Source organism: Magnolia sinica, chromosome 2, assembly GCF_029962835.1.
Source record: "Magnolia sinica isolate HGM2019 chromosome 2, MsV1, whole genome shotgun sequence".
NCBI classification, from domain to species: Eukaryota; Viridiplantae; Streptophyta; class Magnoliopsida; order Magnoliales; family Magnoliaceae; genus Magnolia; species Magnolia sinica.
The window spans coordinates 3501895-3519920 of record NC_080574.1 but is presented as its reverse complement, the minus strand read 5'-3'; the positions used below and the strand labels follow the sequence as shown (position 1 = coordinate 3519920).

The 18026-nt window shown below is 42.0% G+C and overlaps 3 protein-coding genes across 3 annotated transcripts; 1 reads left to right on the top strand and 2 right to left on the bottom strand.

Annotated features, from left to right (window-relative positions):
• The first annotated feature begins 309 nt into the window (after positions 1 to 309).
• Positions 310 to 4792, top strand: LOC131232084 (uncharacterized oxidoreductase At4g09670-like). The gene is made up of 2 exons (XM_058228415.1): positions 310 to 842; positions 4091 to 4792. Exons 1-2 carry the CDS (start codon positions 381 to 383, stop codon positions 4703 to 4705), a joined length of 1077 nt encoding a protein of 358 aa, XP_058084398.1. The 5' UTR covers positions 310 to 380; the 3' UTR covers positions 4706 to 4792.
• A 746-nt stretch (positions 4793 to 5538) lies between these two features.
• LOC131238002 (putative pentatricopeptide repeat-containing protein At3g49142) lies at positions 5539 to 6012 on the bottom strand. Its single transcript, XM_058236131.1, has 2 exons — positions 5727 to 6012; positions 5539 to 5585 (listed from the first exon to the last, which is right to left on the bottom strand). Exons 1-2 carry the CDS (start codon positions 6010 to 6012, stop codon positions 5539 to 5541), a joined length of 333 nt encoding a protein of 110 aa, XP_058092114.1.
• Positions 6013 to 6120: 108 nt separating this feature from the next.
• LOC131238001 (putative pentatricopeptide repeat-containing protein At5g40405) lies at positions 6121 to 6867 on the bottom strand. Its single transcript, XM_058236130.1, has one exon. It carries the CDS (start codon positions 6865 to 6867, stop codon positions 6121 to 6123), a length of 747 nt encoding a protein of 248 aa, XP_058092113.1.
• Between the last annotated feature and the right edge of the window lie 11159 nt (positions 6868 to 18026).

The window sequence follows — 18026 nt, the reverse complement described above, 5'->3', positions numbered from 1 at the left end:
TGGATCTGGTTATATGATAGGTGAATCTAGACCATCCATCTTGCCACGCCTTAGGACGGATGGGTAAAAGTCACACACATCATTCTACTCCTATCAGTCTATTTGCAGATTCTCTCTGGAAATGTCAATTACTGAGATGCTGGAATTATTCAATCAGAATGGTTTTTGTATCACTATCACGAGACATCCATGATACGTTACCACAAATTGGACGGTCCATGTTCACCGATCTTTACAGCTACGTGCAACGTACAGTCGCAACAAACCATGACTTATCCGTCGCGCAACGTACCCAGAGTCGCCCTTGCTTGCTATCTGCCCCCTGGCGCGGATATTTCCGGAGAAAAAAACGTCAGATATTTTCCACTATTCATAAAACAATGGCAGAAAATCCGATCCGTTTCGGGATTATCGGATGCGCCGAGATAGCAAGAAAGGTAGCAAGAGCTATAACTCTCGCTCCCAACTCCACCCTCTCCGCCATCGGCAGCCGTTCGATCGATAAGGCCAGGCGATTTGCGGCCCAGAACGGGTTTCCGGACTCCGTCAAGATCTACGGTAGCTATGACGCGGTCCTCGACGATCCGTCCGTCGACGCCGTTTACGTGCCGCTCCCGACCAGCCTGCACGTGCGGTGGGCGGTGTCGGCAGCTGAGAGGAAGAAACACGTGCTGCTGGAGAAGCCGACGGCCCTGAACGTGGCGGATCTGGACCTGATATTGGATGCTTGCCGGTCGAGTGGGGTCCAGTTCATGGATGGCACGATGTGGATGCACCACCCGAGGACACAGATGATGAAGGAGGCGCTCTCCGACACAACGCGTTTCGGGCAGCTCAGATCGGTAATAAATTCTAAATTTTTGCCTCACGTGGCACACACGTAATAGATCCGGACCGTTTATCTGCTGTGAAATACTCTGGATTGGGATCCTCCCTAAAATACACCAGATCATTTGATCCTAGTCACTGATCGGATAATTTATGGGGATCGGGCGGTCAGAAAAAGTCGATGCAATGGTCAAGATAAGTGTTACAAAGAGCATCTAACGGCTGCTTCATCTTTTGTGTCTGATAATGGTGTCCTCTATGGGTCAGCTCCAATAGTACTGAGTTTGGACTGTGTTGTGTGCCTTCACCTAATATGTGAGGATGAAGAAACGAATAAGGGAAAAGATGTGAATTAAGAGGGAATTGAGAAGGAAAATGAAGAAAATTAATAGAAAGAATTGTTGTTATTTAATCTAGTCATAGACATTACATTGCACTCTCTAATATAACTATCATAATAAAGTTAAGGATAATTGATGTAGAGCGGGTTGGGGACAATTTCACAACCAAGATGGAACCAGAGAAGGCCCAATAAAAAACGGAAGTGATTATGATGGTCAGAACACTAGATTAGGCATATTTTTCAAACTGGAATGAGTTGTTTGATGTGCAATATATGATTTTGGATATGAAAAGCTACTTTAGCCAACCAACCCGCTATGCGGGGCTGCCCATGTGGAATTTGCAAGATTCCACTTGATTGACGGTCCAAAGTTCATTTTAATTTCGTTTTTATTATTTATAGTAAGTTTTAGGTCAATCATAACTTTTGATCCTTTGAGCTTTAGGGCCCAACGTGAAAAGGGCTTAGAAAATTTAGGAGAATAACTTGGTTAAGCCAAATTGGACACGCTTATTATTTTTGGTCGAAAACCATGAAGCCTACTAGAAATAATGAGAGTATAAATAGTAAGTTTACTATTTATAGTAAATCACTTTTGTAGGGAGTTTGAGTTGAACTTCGATTATGAAACTTGTTCTTAGATTTGATATCACTATTTAAAGGGTTATAATCTTGTTTTTATCATCAATCAATTAATTTCTGAATTTCTTAGAATTTATTTATATTTTCCCTCATGAATTCGAGGAATCTCAGTGAGGAGTCTGGAGAAGCTCCGTAGATTCAGAGTAATTATCCTGAGGAAGACGGTGATCGACCTTATCACGTCCATCCCTGCGTCAATAATCTATAATTAAATAATAACAACTATTGCGATAACATTCAATTAATTTTTTTTATTAAAATCATATATTTTAATTTGAAAAAGGTTTGCCACATGGGATTTGATAGATAAGAATCACATTATTCTATCATTCATCAAAAGAATATTGTCCTCAAGGTTTGAAGTTAAGGAATTGAGAAAAGGGACTCGGCCCTCTCCCATGTTATGCCCTCCGAAGTCATAGGGCATGGGATCATCTTTTGACCACTCTCCTTCTGTGAGAATTAGTTGTTTCATTTTACAATGGTGGCCTCAATGGAACTGTTCATTACAGTTATAACTGATCGGAATGGTTTCAGGATCCATGAATGTCTTGGATGTAGACAATGCATCGGTAAATGAGGGAAGAAAAAGTTGTGGAAATGGTTGGATTTATTGGCTCGGGCGATTTTTTTCTTCCGCCGATCATGTCAATTTGATCACTTTGGACAAGGATGCCAGATGAAGAAGTTTAACATTGCCTCAGATATCGTCATGCATCCCTATGATGAAGCAATAAATCATAAAAGATTCCGGTAGTTTAATCATGAAGTTTATAAGATGTTCAAATTCATCTTCATATTCTTACACTAATCCAAATTGTTACAACCATATATTTTGTAGTACTGAAGTGAGCGATAGCACATTTGAACTCGTCCTATGTCCATGTCACTAGCTATTATATCTTTCATCCAATGATACGATTGAATGGCTTTACCTTCAAGGTGAGAAGCAGTCAATCCAATCTTCTTATGCTCATGGATTCATACCTACAGAAAAGTTGAGTCCGATAAATCCAGTTGAGTGGATCATCCCCAGTGAAGCAGGATAAATACACCCCGCATATATTTAGTTCGTGGAGTGGAAAAGGAGCCGGTTATGATGTGATTAGAACTGATGAAGGTGTGGGCAACAATGGGGGTGGATGGAGTGTTTGGGGATGACATGGTTGTCTTGCCGATGTTAAGTTATAGAAGTGTCTATAAGGTGTCCTTCAACTCTACAAAATTATAGTCGTTCCTCTTTTGAAATCCAACCAAAATAGCTTATTGTTCCTTAAGCTCGGCGGTCTTGAAAGGTGTTTTGTTGTTGTTTGAGAGAGTTTCTCAATTAGTTTGGCCATGGCTACGATTTGAATTTCAAGCTGGTTAGCAAGTTCCTACATTGTAATCATGATGGGTTGGTACACGTTAATATCAAATGTGTGCCTTAACATGTGAGGAAGAAAAAAAGAATAAGAAAGAAAACGTAAATTGAGAATGGAAATAGAGAAGATTAGGAAGAAGAATTGTTATTATTTCTTTTTACCATAGAGATTACATTGCACTCTCTTACATATGCATCGTAATAAAGTCAGGGATAACTTACAATTAAATAACAATAATAATAGAGATAATTCTTAATTGAAATTTTTATTAAAAGCAAAAATTTCAATTTAAAAATATACTTTTCAAATATTAAAATTAAAAAAAAGGTTTGCCAGGTGTGAATTGGGATTTAAGAGATTAAAATTACATTAGATTGGACCAGGTTTGATATCCGGCCAGATAGCCCATTGGGTTGCATTAGATTGGACCGCGTTTGATATCCCACGAGATAGCCCATTAGGTTTTGGATCTGGGACAAATGAGGGCATTTGCATGGCCAGGGCCGCCTAATGGATGGATTAAATTTCACACATGTGACCGCTTTGAAACTCGTGGTGTCCAAATGGGCTCTCTGGCATGCATGTGGCCTAGCAAACAACAATCGGTTTCCGAAATCATTCAAAATTTATATTTTAATATTAAATTTAGGTGACCTGATCTGAATATAACAGGGTCCAAGTTGGTGGATCTACTTCGCATCCAACTGGTGCCCTTTTATTTTTGACAGGTCCAAATGATGGACCCAAGGCCTAGCTTATTTCTAAATGGGTCCTGAAATTAGATCCGGACCCAAGCCCTGCCTGACTTCTAAATATAACAATGGACCCTTCCTTTTTCAGTGGGGCTTTACCGCTCCATTTGAAAATTTTAAGCAAACCATATATCATAATCTAACCTCCCATCTTAAACCAGATCCATAGCACATCCACATATGCAGCAGCCAAAGAATTCCTTGAGAATGACATACGGGTAAAGCCAGACATGGATGCTCTTGGTGCTCTTGGAGATGCTGGCTGGTATTGCATTCGAGCTATCTTGTGGGCCACTGACTACCAGTTACCCAAAATTGTAGCTGCTTTCCCAGCGGTCGATTTCAACCAACGTGGGGTCATCTTATCATGTGGGTCCTCCCTCCGATGGGAGGATAACAAGGTGGCAACTTTCCATTGTTCCTTCCTCGCCCATGAATCGATGGACCTCAATCTCTACGGCAATGTTGGATCCCTGCGCCTGTGGGACTTCATCATTCCTTATGAGGAGACGTCCGCTTTTTTCTCCCTCACATCTGGTGCAGATTTCTCAGAGCTCCACCTGGGGTGGACAAACAAGCCCGAGGAGGTTCGGGTGGCATCGCCACTTCCCCAAGAAGCTCTCATGGTTCAAGAATTCGCTAGGTTGGTGATGAGCATCAGAGATTTCAGGTGTGGCCCAGATCCTGAATGGCCTCAGATTAGTAGAAGGACCCAGCTAGTGTTGGATGCTGTGAAAAAATCTATCGAGCTCGGATTCAAGCCAGTAGAGTTGTGATTAGCAAAACGTTCAGCAATCATGACTACTATGGGAGTGTTATCTAATCTATAGCTCTATGATAAAGTGATAGTAACACTTGAAAGATTTCTGATGTGTTCGGATAAGCTTCGGATAAGCTAATAGTACTAGTAGAGCAATAGTCTGATATTGGGTTGGAATTCCATGCTTCCATAACTGTTTAGTTTTGTTTAAGAAGTAAATAAAAAATAATAACAATAATAAAAAACAATTAAAAATAAAAAATAAAAATTGAGTTTCATACAAAGCCACTGATTTACTTTTATACCGGTGGGTGTGTTTGACCAATATCTCAATTTCGATGAAAACATCTTCACATCGGACCATTTACCCTGTTTCCTAAACAGGGGATTTTTCCATTTTCTTGCAGAAGTGTGATTATCTTCGTCTCCACACTTTTTAAATAGGTTTCAACCTTTACCTACTGACTATCTTACATGTTATTAAAGATGTATAATGGTAATGGAAATTCAAACAAACAACCTTTTTAAAAAAATCTGCAAATTTTCCTAATATTTTCAGGTGTGAAATTTACCTTTATAATTTACTTTTTGGAATCCACTAATCCAAATAGGGCTTACCCCAAAACAAGATTCGCGGTGGGTGAGAATGAACAAAATTATCATTGGCTGCATTCATAGGCAACTCTAATTTGGGTAAAATGCTCAAACGGTTCTCACATTCAAACTCAATCGCATTGGCTTCCAGGTACTCTTGCTTGGGAGATGATAGCACATTTATCATCTTGATGTTCCAAGCGCTCGCATCGGACTTGCACGTGTGAGCTTCGAATCACATGAACATGGATCACATCATTTCTCATACCATGCAACTATAGCTGTACTGCTGTAGCAAAACACTGAAAAAAGTTTCACCAGTGATCAGCACAGGAACACTTCCCATCTTTGAAGTGGTGGAACCGAACTCGGTCCCTGACGATGATCTCTCTCGTAAATGCTGGAGATTATCTTCGTCACTGAATGGTGCTGCACACTCGAACATTCTTCACAACCCGAATGGGTGATCCTTTGCACATCCGAAGAAGCCCATATGCAATGGTGGAGACCTAGTGCATGTTCCTTCTCCTCTTCATCAATGTCATGCAACACATCGGTAGTAGCTGCGACGTGGCCTGCCTCTCTCAACCTCCTGGCCATCCTATCCACCATCCTATATATCTCATCGCTTTCTGGGTGCGAGTGGTCTCCTATCACAAATTCGTGGATGGTGAAATTCACCTCTATGGAGCTCCAAGCATGCCTTCTCTTCACCTTCCTATTCTTCATCAAAGTCCTAATCTTACTTACATTAGACCATCTCCCAGGCGAAGCATATACGTTAGACCATCACGTAATTCTCCCCACTCTTAGGATCAAGCTCAAGCAGCTTCCTGCTCATGCAAGCTCCAGGCCACTCTTAGGATTAAGCTCAAGCAGCTTCCTGCTTATGCAAGCTCCAAGCTTTGCATGGCCACTGGCCTTGCAAGCACTAAGCAATGTCCGCCACAGCACCACGTTTGGCTCAATCGACATGCTTGAAATGAAGTCATGCGCTTCGTTGATGCAGCCCGCCTGGCAGAAGAGATCGATCATGCAACCATAGTGCTCGATCTGGGGCTCGATCCCGTACTCGGACCGCATGCTGTCAAAGCATCGGCAGCCCTCGTCAATCAGCCCTGAGTGGCTGCATGCATACAACATGCTGGTGAACGTGACACAAGTGGGCCTCACGTTGGCACTTATCATGTCTGCAAACACTTGCAGAGCTTTCTCACCATACCCATGTATGGCATACCCTCCAATCATGGTGGACCACACAAAAACATCTTTCTCATCCATCCGTTGAAAACTTGTATGGGCCTCATCCAACAACCCACATTTCGCGTACATGTCCACCAGAGAATTCCCCAAAACAACATCTATTTCCACACCCTTCCTATCAATGTAAGAATGCGCCCATTTGCCCAAGTCCAAGGCCCCCAACTCCCCACAAACGCCCACAATGCTGGCCAGGGTGAACCCATGAATATCAACGTCTGAGATCTGCATTTCCCTAAAAAGAGCAAGCGCCTCATGTGGGCCACCATTCTGCGCGTACCCAGCAATCATGACGCTCCAGGAATTGGAATCTCTCTCAGCCATTACATCAAACACCTGCCTTGCAGAATCGACGTGCCCGTAGCTCCCGTACAACCGAAATCAGGCCGTTGATCATGGGCACTTCGGAATCGTGGCCCATCTTCGTGATCTGCCCGTGGATCTGCCTCCCTTCTTCCAGCCTCAGCAAGCGGCAGAACGCTTTGAGCACAAACGCGAGCGTGTAGCTGTTGATTTGAGCCCCACTGGTGTGCATTCGCTGGTAGAGAGAGAGGGAGTTTAAGTGGAGCATCGGTGAGAGAGTGGCCCCTGATCATGGTGTTCCACATGAAGGTGTTTAGTTGGTGGGCCCTGGAGAAGATGAGCTGGGCATGGGACACGTGGCCGGTTAGGGTGATAGCCGTGGCCTCGATGAGCTTGCTTGTGAGGAAGGGGTCATGGTCCAGACCAGTCCGGACCATGTGGGCCTGGATGGGCTTCGGCTTCCTAAGGAACCTGCATTTCTTGATAAGGTACACGAGCGCTTCGGGCTCGTGCATCAAGGGATTGAAATGAGTAGTCATTGTGGCTATCTTGCGGCATTGCTCTTTTTGTTCAATCCCTTCACTCGGCAGCGCTTTCTTGAAAGTTAAACGAGCCGAGGATAAAGGACATCGTATTCGGGCTGTTCCTCTTTAGTTTACAGTCTTAGGGCTGTCAATGGGCTGGGTGGCGCTGGAATACTCGGCCCGAGGGCCAGGGTTGGGTGTAAAATTTAAATCCGTTTAATAACCAAACTGGGATGGGCTTTGATTTAAGAGCCCATCAGGCTCATTTTGAGTCGTCACGGCCCTGGGCCAAGCTCAGGCCTAGGGTTTACTTCACAGGAAGGGTTCAGACATTTTGACTTGTTAGAATCCAGGCCGAGAGCCCTACTTCCAATGCAGGGTTGAGCCAAACTAAATGGGTAGTGGGTAAGGTTTGTGTCATACTCTACTTAGACCAACTCACCCATATAGCTTATCAATGAGATGGACCAGATGACCGACCTGACGTGGCCCAAAGCCTGAAATAAAGTTAAGAGACGATGGGTATGGATACAAACACACCGGCAGAGATGGGTGTGCCTTTATCCACATTTAATTCTTAAACCTGAGAATGGTCATGCTGGGTTGGGTCGGGCTTGGGTTCCATGAATTTTGAGTGCATTAAGTTTGGGTCAGAAGGTAATCACGGGTTGGGCTCAGGCCAAGACTCTTAGCCAATTTAGTAAATCGGGGTAGGCTTGGAATAACGTTGATGGAAAACTACTGATGCATTGACACCTCTACAAGTGGGACACATGGTTGGTAAGGACTTATCGTGGCCCCTATGGTCTCTTAGATGAGCAGATTATAGTATCTTGACCACTAATCTTGGACCATTTTAAGATGAATATAAGCTGTTGTTGTTACAAGGTTTGTTAGCTATTGCTACTAGTCTAGCACTGTCAATGGGCTGGGAATGTTCATGGTGTAGGGGCTTGGGTTGCCATATTAAATAACGGTGTAAATGGGCAAGGTAACCCGCCCAACTTAGCATTTGCTGTGGTTGGGCCTACTAGCTTGGCCCATAGGCCAAACTTGGACCTCACATACATGGCACAATCTTTTTTACACTGGCCTTGGGTTTGAATCATTTTAGCTTGACCCAATCTGATCTGGCCTGGCCCAATCTGACCTTATATTTACATGTGCTATATACTACAAATATGCAATTTCTAATCCTTGGTCTAGTAATAGCTTGTTGGTTTCGTTCCCTTGAAATGTTTATTTTTTGTGCATATATGGAGTGCTTGTTCGACAGATAGATTAGGAAAATTCAAGTAGCAAATGGGAATTTTGTCAAATTGTCCCGCGGGTCAGGTTCGGCTCAGGCTTACTATTATAGGCCTGTGCCAGGCTCAGGCCTAGCCTGGCGCGGCTCAAACCAAGCCCATTGCAACCCCTCCTATTCTAGCAATTTTGTGTATCTGATCGGGCCTGTTCTGCTTTTGGAAGCCTATCCGCTCCGTCACTAGCAGTGCGGGGTTTTCAATGGCACTTTTGTGATAGATCACATTATATATATGCGATGGTACATACATGATGGGGCACACCTAATAAATAACATTGAATTTGAACGGAATGGGTAAGTAGGTACACTAATCTTGGGTCCATTTTAAGATGAATATCAGCTGTTGTTGTTGCAAGGTTTGTTAGCCATCATTTCCAGTCTAGCACTGTCAATGAGCTAGGATTTTGCATGGTTTTTGGGCTTGGTCTGCCTTATTAAGTTAGGGCAAAAATGGGCTGGGTAGCCTGCCCGACTTAGCATTTGGCCGTGCTTGGACCTACTAGCTTGGCCCACGGGCTGAGCTTAGGTCTTGCATGCATGGCCCAATCATTTATTGCATTGGACCTGGCCTTGAGTCATTTTAGCTTGACCCAAAGCGGTTTGGCCTCGCCCAATCTGACTTTATATTTATGTGTGTTATATACTACAAACATGCCACATTGATCATGCGTAGCCAACCAACTATTCATGTTTGAGCTTGTTGGCTTGCTTCATTGTTATTTATACATTACATGAATTGACTTACTTGGTAGCCTATGTTAGTATCCGAATGGACGGATAGAGACTGATCTCTTTCTACCCACATAGCTTCCATTTTTAATCCTTGGTCAGCCAACCCATTTATCTTAAATACAGCTTGTTGGTTTCATTCCCTCGAAATGTGTATTTTTGCGCATATATGGCCCACTTGTTCAACAGATAGATTAGGAAAATTCTTAATAAAGAGGAAATTTATCAAATTTCAGGCCTGGGGTCCGGTTGGGCTCGGGCTTGCTATTCTAGGTCCGTTCCAGGGCTGGGCTGGGTCCAGGCCTAGCCTTCGGTCTTAACTGTCAGGCGGGGCCCAGGCCTGGCCTGCTGCAGCTCAAACCAAGCCCATCGCCACCCCTAATATTAGGCTCAAAAGCTGCAGTGGGCCTACTATTCTAGTGATTTTAATAATCAGATAGGGCCATTTCCGCTTTTGAAAGCCTATCTGCTCCGTCACTCCTATTATATACTTATCATGTGGTCACACGTGTAGAAGAAAGCTGGCTGGCTGAGAAGATTCGTAGTCCTCACTATACGACAAGTGTCTCCATCTGATGAGCGGATCTGCCATCTCATGTCACTGGCAGGGGACCACTTGATGAATGGCCTACATCTCACTCACAAATGCCATGAACGAAAGCCCCTGAGAAATATTAGTCCCTGCTTATCTGGTGACCCGCACGTGTAGAACCGAAAGCAGACAGTCAGTTTTCATCGTCCATCCATTTGTCTCATACACATGTGGCACCTGATGACTTGGAGATGGCCTGACTTCGGAGCCAAGGCACGTTCATTGTCCGCACCACAAAATGGATGGGTCGGATCTCCCACACTTAAAAGGCGTTGTGTCTATTTTTACACGAGGAAAACTTTGATACTCGGGCAGAGCTAGGGTAGCCAAAGCTCGGGCTGAGGCCACCAAACTTAGCTTAAGGGCTCAGCTAGCCCTTAAGATTTATGGGTGGCAATCAGAAGGGAAAATACACATATCAGCTCGATTCAAAACTTTTGTGGCCCCCAAGAAGTTTTTAACACTACTGTTTCTTATGATGTAGTTCACCTGAGATTTGGATCGGCCTCATTTTTACAATCATGAACTAAAATGAGCTGAAAAAAATGAATGGACAGTATGGATAAAACACATTACATCATGGTGGGGCTAACAAAGAATTTCCAGCACTAAAGTGGGCGTTGGAGGGGTCACTACCGAATCCGAGTCCACAGAGATCCTTACATGGAAGAAGGCCCCATGATGTGAATGTCATTGACCACTGGTCTGCGTTCCAAGTGCCATTCTTGACTAGTCACCCGTTGGGACTTCCGACCATGATAGGTGCGGGAGCGAGTCGCAACTAGTCGGTGCTCTGAGGGCCCTACCACGATGTGTGTCTTTTATTCACGCTGTCCATCCCAATCCATTTATCCATATCATAATCTCATGGCACATTCCCAAAAATGAGTTAGATCCAAATATCAAGTGGAACACACCACAGGAAATAAGTAATTTACAAATGTTTTGGGTCAATCTTATATTTGTGCTTTTCCTTCATACAGGTCTGCGTGACCTAATCAACAGGTTGGATAGCTAATAAATATTACAGTGCTTCGTAGGAACTTTTTAATGGTAAGTGTTCAGTCACCACTGTTTTCCTATGCTGTGGTCCATATGAGATTGGATCTGACTCGTTTTTCGGATAATGTCCTTAAATGATAGATGGACTGAACGGATAAAACATAGACAACATGGTGGGGACCAGAGCGCACGGATCAGTACTCAGCTCGCTTTGGCAGCGTCTGTAGGCATTCCGCGTCCGGTAGTTGCCCTGTCTAATCGTTATCCGTGTTGTCCCACCCACCATCTGAAGGAGCCATCAGATTGATGGTCCTACCATCTGTTCGTACAGCCACTGTCCCATAATGGGGCAAGTGATCACACTTTCCAGCAGACGTCACATATTTAGGACCTCCGACTCGTAAAAAGGTGGACCACACCTTGATGATCATCTGGTGCAGAAATCCAGGCCTTTCTACTTATCAAGTGGGACACAACCTCAAAATCAATGGACAGCCACTAGTATGATTCTCTCGAGTGATTTAGCCCTCCAACTAGTTGATCAGCCCCACTTTCTACACAAGATCATCGTGATGGTGTGTCCTGCCTTTTAAACGGATCAGATATCCTCCACGTGTACATGTTAGCGTTAACAAAGTGAATGGATGTGAAAGTTCGCATACAGGGGCTGTATGTGATCATTTCTCTCATTCAACGAGACACTTCACCGCCTGAAAATATTTCATAGATTGAGAAACCAATGGACAGAAACATCTCTTGTGGTCAAGAGAATACTACGCCGATGCGCATGAGGATTGATTGACGAGGTTATTCGAAGTTCACATGTCAACATATCACACGTGTGAAAGATCAAGCCCATTCATGAGATTAGGCCCAGCCATGCTAATGTATCACGCGTGTGGACAATCCAGTCCATTCATCAGATTGGACACACCATGCAAATGCCCTTACCTCAACATCCGTCTGCTCAACGTGCAAAACGACAAACACTCGCATGTTGAGTGGACAGATGGGCACTTCTATTAACCATCCATTTCCATAAAAGAAGACGTGTGGCGCACTTAATGTGTGGACCGGCAAAATTATCGTGGACCCCACCTACTGAAACACGTCCGACACTGGCATCAGCATTCCTCCCACTAAGAAGGCAAGGGTAATGAGATCGCCGTGAATTTTGGGCCGTAGCCTGTCTTTGCAACGGAACCGGATTGCTCCTGCCCCGCCCGGACGCATTAAATGCTTAATGTGTCCAGATAGGGCCTCTGTGGGGCCCACCGTCATGTATGGTTTTATCCACGCCGTCCATCCATTTTTTCATATATCATTTTAGGGTACAGTTCTAAAAATTAGGCAGGTCCAATGCTCAAAGTGGACCGCACCATAAGAAGCAGCAGCAATAATGAAACTCACCGTTTAAACCGTCTTAGGAGCTACCGTGATGTTTATTTGCCATCCAACCTGTTCATAAGGTCATATAGATATCAGTTTTATCCAAAACTTCTGCCACTCACAAGAAGTTTTTTAATGGTGGGGTTCAATGCCCACTGTGTGGTCCACTTGAGCCTTGGATCTGCCTCTTATTTGAGTTCGCATCATGAAATGGTATGGGAAAATGAATGGACGGCCATACATCAAGGTGGGCCCCACGAAGCCCTTCCTGGCCGGAATATCGTCCAGGTGGGGGCATACGCATTCCGCTTCCCTTTGCAGCGGCCTCAGGAATAAAGGCTTAATTTGCCACGGAGGTGTGTAGTGACGTGTAGGGCTGAGATGAGATGAGCAAGCATTTTTATTTTTTCTTCAAACAAAACAAAAACAAAGGAAGTGGGAAGACCCAAGAGAACCTTTCCCTTCTAATCATGCTTGCCTACTTTTGTTATGTTGGATTTTCCAAAGTTACTAAAAATAAAATAAAAAAATAAAATCAGAATTTTAGATTACGTTATTAATCTCGATAAATCCCTTTTTAAATATGTTCAAATTTTAAATCTTATATTCAAAGGCTAGGATTTATCTCATCAAAAGCCTGCTTGATAAACTGTGGAATTTGTCGTACGTTGCCAATCACCACAATTAGGAAGTCTCTTTAGATCTATCTTGCTGGTGTACTTTCAATTTGGGATAAACATCTGATTGTAATCAGAACTTTCATGAGATATCAATCATAGTACTCTTATATTTTGTTACGTGGGCCATTGCATTTGAATTTTTACTTACATTTGATCACATTTTTCTACCATTATGGTTATCTACCAAAGATTTAGTGTCCATGCAAATCAAGTGGGAGATCATACCAAATCTAAGCCATTAGAACATCATCCAGTATAATCAAAATTATTTTAACGGTTAGAAGTTAAAGTTTAATAGTTGAAAACATTTGTAAAAATAAAATTAAATTAAATGATCATCCGAGTGAAAAAAATCACTTAATGAACCCTAGCTTCAAAATTTTAAGCCATAAGTTCTTAGGAAATGAGTGAATCTCTTGTTCACCATATATGAGTCTCAACAAGTCTCGGTAGATGTGCCCAATCATACATTCTCTTTATTGGCTATATGACAACCATGTAAAGTGAGTGAAGTATATATAGTTAGGATCTTGAAACCTGGCGCACATCCTTAAATTTAAGGATTAATTCGGTCTAGTGCATTCTTAAGCCGTTTATAGTCCAGGAATGATGGGCCTCTTAGTGTAGAGACTTGACCTCGATCCACCAACATAAGCACCCAATGAGTCCAATGTCAAAATTCTATTTCAATGGACACACTCTTATGTGAGGTAGCACCAAAGTCACACCTACCCGTTGCATGTCTGATTGTACACACTTTCTATCCACACTCATCATTAGCCCCCTCATACAAAATGAATACATACAGTATTAATTAGATGTGTGTCTTATAATCTACTAGATGGTCATGGTGTAAGAAGACATTGATATCCATGATACATAACTCTTCATTAATTAGTAATTGTTTTATCCAATATCAAATTTCTAAGGATGACATGAGAAATTCCTCTCTTTTAATTGATGTTTATTTATATTGTAAGATACACCAATATATTTGTTGTATTTTCTCTCTCTCTCTCTCTCTCTCTCTCTCTCTCTCTCTCTCTCTCTCTATATATATATATATATATATATATATCAAATATTTTGATTTCTCTCAAAATTTAAAATTTTTGTTGGTTATAAGTTGTGTGTTTAGTCCCACAATAGGTTTGCCTAAGAAATTTTTCTTATATATAAGGTAAGCTTTTTACCTTGGGGCTTAAGCCTAATTTAGGGAGCATGTTAATTTGATCCTGTGAGGGCTATACTAATTGCTATAATCTATGTCATTGATCACGCATGCGCATGCACTGAGCTGAGTTGCGCCGCACCGAGTCCCTGTCACTCACACGGGTGTATGAATAGGTACTCGCTAGACTTTATTTTATGCGAGAGTATATTCGTACTTACGCCTTTTTATTTTGAAACAGTGAGATTTGATTGGTTGCACCTATTGTGTTTAAATTTAATGGATCAAACCCTTTTAAAATTGTGCTTAATGCACTACTTCAAAGTCTATATGATGACTTCCATTTCATTTTAAAAAATAATGAAAAATCTTTATGCTCTCCTGTGAAAAACCCTATTTATTCCTTTTTTATTTTACGAGTTTTGGTTGTTGAGTTTGTTGCTAAGTTAACTCTGCACTTTCGAGTTAAATCGCAAGTGATTTGAACCCGCGTACAATGAGTACACCGCTGATACCAGATTATAATCGTTATATCCTGGAAGTTAATTGCTCTGGAAATTTGTTGCACTTGGGATACTGTCCAAGAGGTGGAAATTTGATTTCAAGATGAGTGACTCTGCCTCGACTCAACTCTATAAGTCTTTTATTTTTTTTTCTCTCTCTCTTTTTTTTTTTTTTTTAAATGGGGGGGGGGGGGGGGGGTAATTTGATTCAATCAAATATTCCAATAATATTAACTTTGATCACTTATCCATTTAAGATCCATGTTAATGTAATCTATTGTTAAGATTATCTAGATTACTAGATGTCATCTATATTATCAATGGATAAGATTTATGTTGGTTTTTCATGGCATAAATCAAACATCTAATGTGCGAAAGTAACTACTCAATTTTCTCACTAAAAGCATACTGTATGTGGGGCCATGGCGGCCCAATAATCCGAAGAATTGATCTAATGAAATACCCACCTGATGAGAGCTGACTGGAAAATCTTCAAGATTGGAAGCTCCTAACCTTTCCATCATTTCACACGGAGAGACGGTCAAGGGGAATGAGAATCAATAATAAAAAAGTGTTGGAATATGCCGATGGGGGAGACTTTTGGGGGTTCCACATCACGATATCATGCGAACGGACTGCACCCCTGAAACATGTCCGCGGATGCATGGAACCTTGCCATAAAAACATTCAACAACTCCACGGAAAATCGACGTGGAACTGCAACCTTTTCTTTTTTGTCGTTTTCGTTAACGGATTTCCAAATAAAAGATCTAAATTGATCTTATCCCCTCACAGTCATTGAGGATGCCCGGCCATAACTTTAATGTCATTTTAGGGCCCAGATTGGTAGTGGTTTTAAGTGGGGCCCATTTTCCTTGATCATTGAGATCGACCTGTAAAGCTGAATGGAAGTGTCAATATCCTTTTTAAAGAGATACTATTGCATGCTCTGTCGGAGTATGGATGATTCCTACACACGAAAGCAGCCACGTGTGCGCGTAGCAGGCATCAACTCAATCCTCGCTTTTGAAAAAGTGGGACCCAAGTGGGTGGGACAGAAATTTCAATAATAATAATAATAATAAACCGATGGGATGATCCATCCTTGTCCACTAAACTGCGTTCGTTGATGACTTTCTAAGCATTAATTTGGTGGGCGAGTGATCCAAAAAGCAGGAGTATGAGTATCTGACTAGTTTAAATTTGGGAAATAGCCATCCACCGTGGTGCCAGAATTAGACGGTTTGGATTCAGTCCATGATGCATCATCTGCAACATTTCTGCCAGGAGTACGTGGGCAACAGTGCATCTTTCTAGTGATTTGCTGATGGAAGTGATTGGCGGAACACGTGACACTGTAAATGAATGGCCTAGATATGTCATGTTCACAGTGCCCCCTGCCTAATGGATTGCCTAGATATCTGACACGTGTCCTGCCCCGGATCTCCCCACGATGTTCCGCACCTTGACACAAGGGAACCTAGTGAACGTAGCAACGGCTGTTTAAGAAGTGATGTTCGTTTACAAGGTGACCACTGCAGCCTCTGTACATTTTCAAGCGCTCCGGGGGCCAATATCCCAGACATGCAACCGTCTATCTTAAGGTGCCACACGTGTCATTACTCAAAATCTGTAAAGTGCTCAACATGTCAATCTGCAACATGTGCAACATTAGCCATGGTCCTCTTCAACTGCTTGCATGTCCATCTCTCGTTGTGCTAAGGTTCACCGTATGCCACGTGCTATTGTCCATTTCAAGCACTCTACTGTGCAAATGTGTCACATTTCCAAAGTGTGCCACTGAGATCTTCTAAGTCCTCACATGTGCTAATGTGCAACATGTGCCACTCATTATCTTTTAAGTGTGTACCACATGCCCTGATACATCATCAATGTTATAGATTTTACCTTCCATCATCTTCAAGTAAAATTTAATTTTACTTTCACCTAAAATATATTTAAAAATGGAGAATATTTTTTTTCTAATCTTATATATATATATATATATATATATATATATATATATATATATATATATATTTAAAAACAATAAATGGACGCTTTTCCACCGTGTGAATTCAGAAGTTTTTGAGTACTTGTCCATTGTTTTCTATCATATGCCGCCCACCCACTTATTAGGTAGGCACCATTTATGAAGCATCTCATCATCATGGTGGGGATCAACTAATGAACGGGCTGGAGGGTGCATACACAACAACAGCCCCTGCAATAGTGCATAAGCTATGCACGAAGGAAAATAAACTTTTACACGCGGGTGAAAAACTTGTAGATGAAACCTTCTATTCTGCAGCGAATCTTGAGGAAGCAGCCTCCCGAGTGATGAAAAAAAACGACGCAATGGCGTCTGGAGGGTAAGGCAGGTACTGTGCATCCACGTCATTAAGCCGTGACATTATTATTATTATTATTATTTAAAAAGGACCAGTACCTGCTCATCCAACAAGCAAAGCAGAGTAAACGGGCCGTGAAAATGACATACCGTACCGTACCAACTGTTGTGCTTTTTAGAATAAAAATAAAGTTCAAAAATAAAAGTTATTTTTAGGAAATAAATAAATATATTAATTATTTAAACTTTCCATAGATAGTGTGTATAGCCGTCGATAAGAGAAGGGATTTTTGCTTATGCAACCAGGGTTCAAATTTCCTCGCACGCGCGCTCACGGCGCGGGCTGTAGGGTTGCTTGGGTGCTTTATTAGCACTTGGCATGTGCACATCGTCGCAAGGAGCAATAAGAGGCTTAGTCTTTTTGATACACGGTTCAAACTTTTTTAGGACATGGCTCAACTGGTATTGAACCGGGATCTACCCTAATGCTTTATTACCTTTTTTTTTTTTTTTTTTTTTAATGATTGAGAGTAATTGTGACATGATTATACATGTGGCACCTATGTCACATGTCGCTTATGTGCATACAGTTTTTCCTGTTGGATAACTGCTTTTGTCTGAATGGGTACAAAAATAACTGCCATCGGACATAAAGTCATGTCCTTTCATGGAAAGACAATTATTTGCTGTGAATGAGTATGGATTTCTTGAAGAGGCTCTTTAGCACCTCTTTAGGAAAAAATTCATAACCTTTCAATTGATATAAATCCTGGATACTATAATTCAGAAGAAGGTACTCTTAATCCTTAAGATTATATCATCTTCTATGCAATTACTCTCGATCTAATCTCTTGCTGAGTTTTTTCTGAATGTCTTAAGGCATATCAGTGTCAAAACTAGAGATCTGTTCAATACTTAAATGTGCAAATTTTCG

Excerpts from the sequence above, each read along its gene's own strand:
- LOC131238001 (XM_058236130.1), bottom strand. The coding sequence starts at position 6,867 with ATGGCTGAGAGAGATTCCAATTCCTGGAGCGTCATGATTGCTGGGTAC.
- LOC131238002 (XM_058236131.1), bottom strand. The coding sequence starts at position 6,012 with ATGAAGAATAGGAAGGTGAAGAGAAGGCATGCTTGGAGCTCCATAGAG. Across the intron at positions 5,586-5,726 it reads CCATTCGGGTTGTGAAGAAT|TGTTTTGCTACAGCAGTACA; the intron begins GTTCGAGTGTGC and ends AACTTTTTTCAG.
- LOC131232084 (XM_058228415.1), top strand. The coding sequence starts at position 381 with ATGGCAGAAAATCCGATCCGTTTCGGGATTATCGGATGCGCCGAGATA. Across the intron at positions 843-4,090 it reads GTTTCGGGCAGCTCAGATCG|ATCCATAGCACATCCACATA; the intron begins GTAATAAATTCT and ends ATCTTAAACCAG.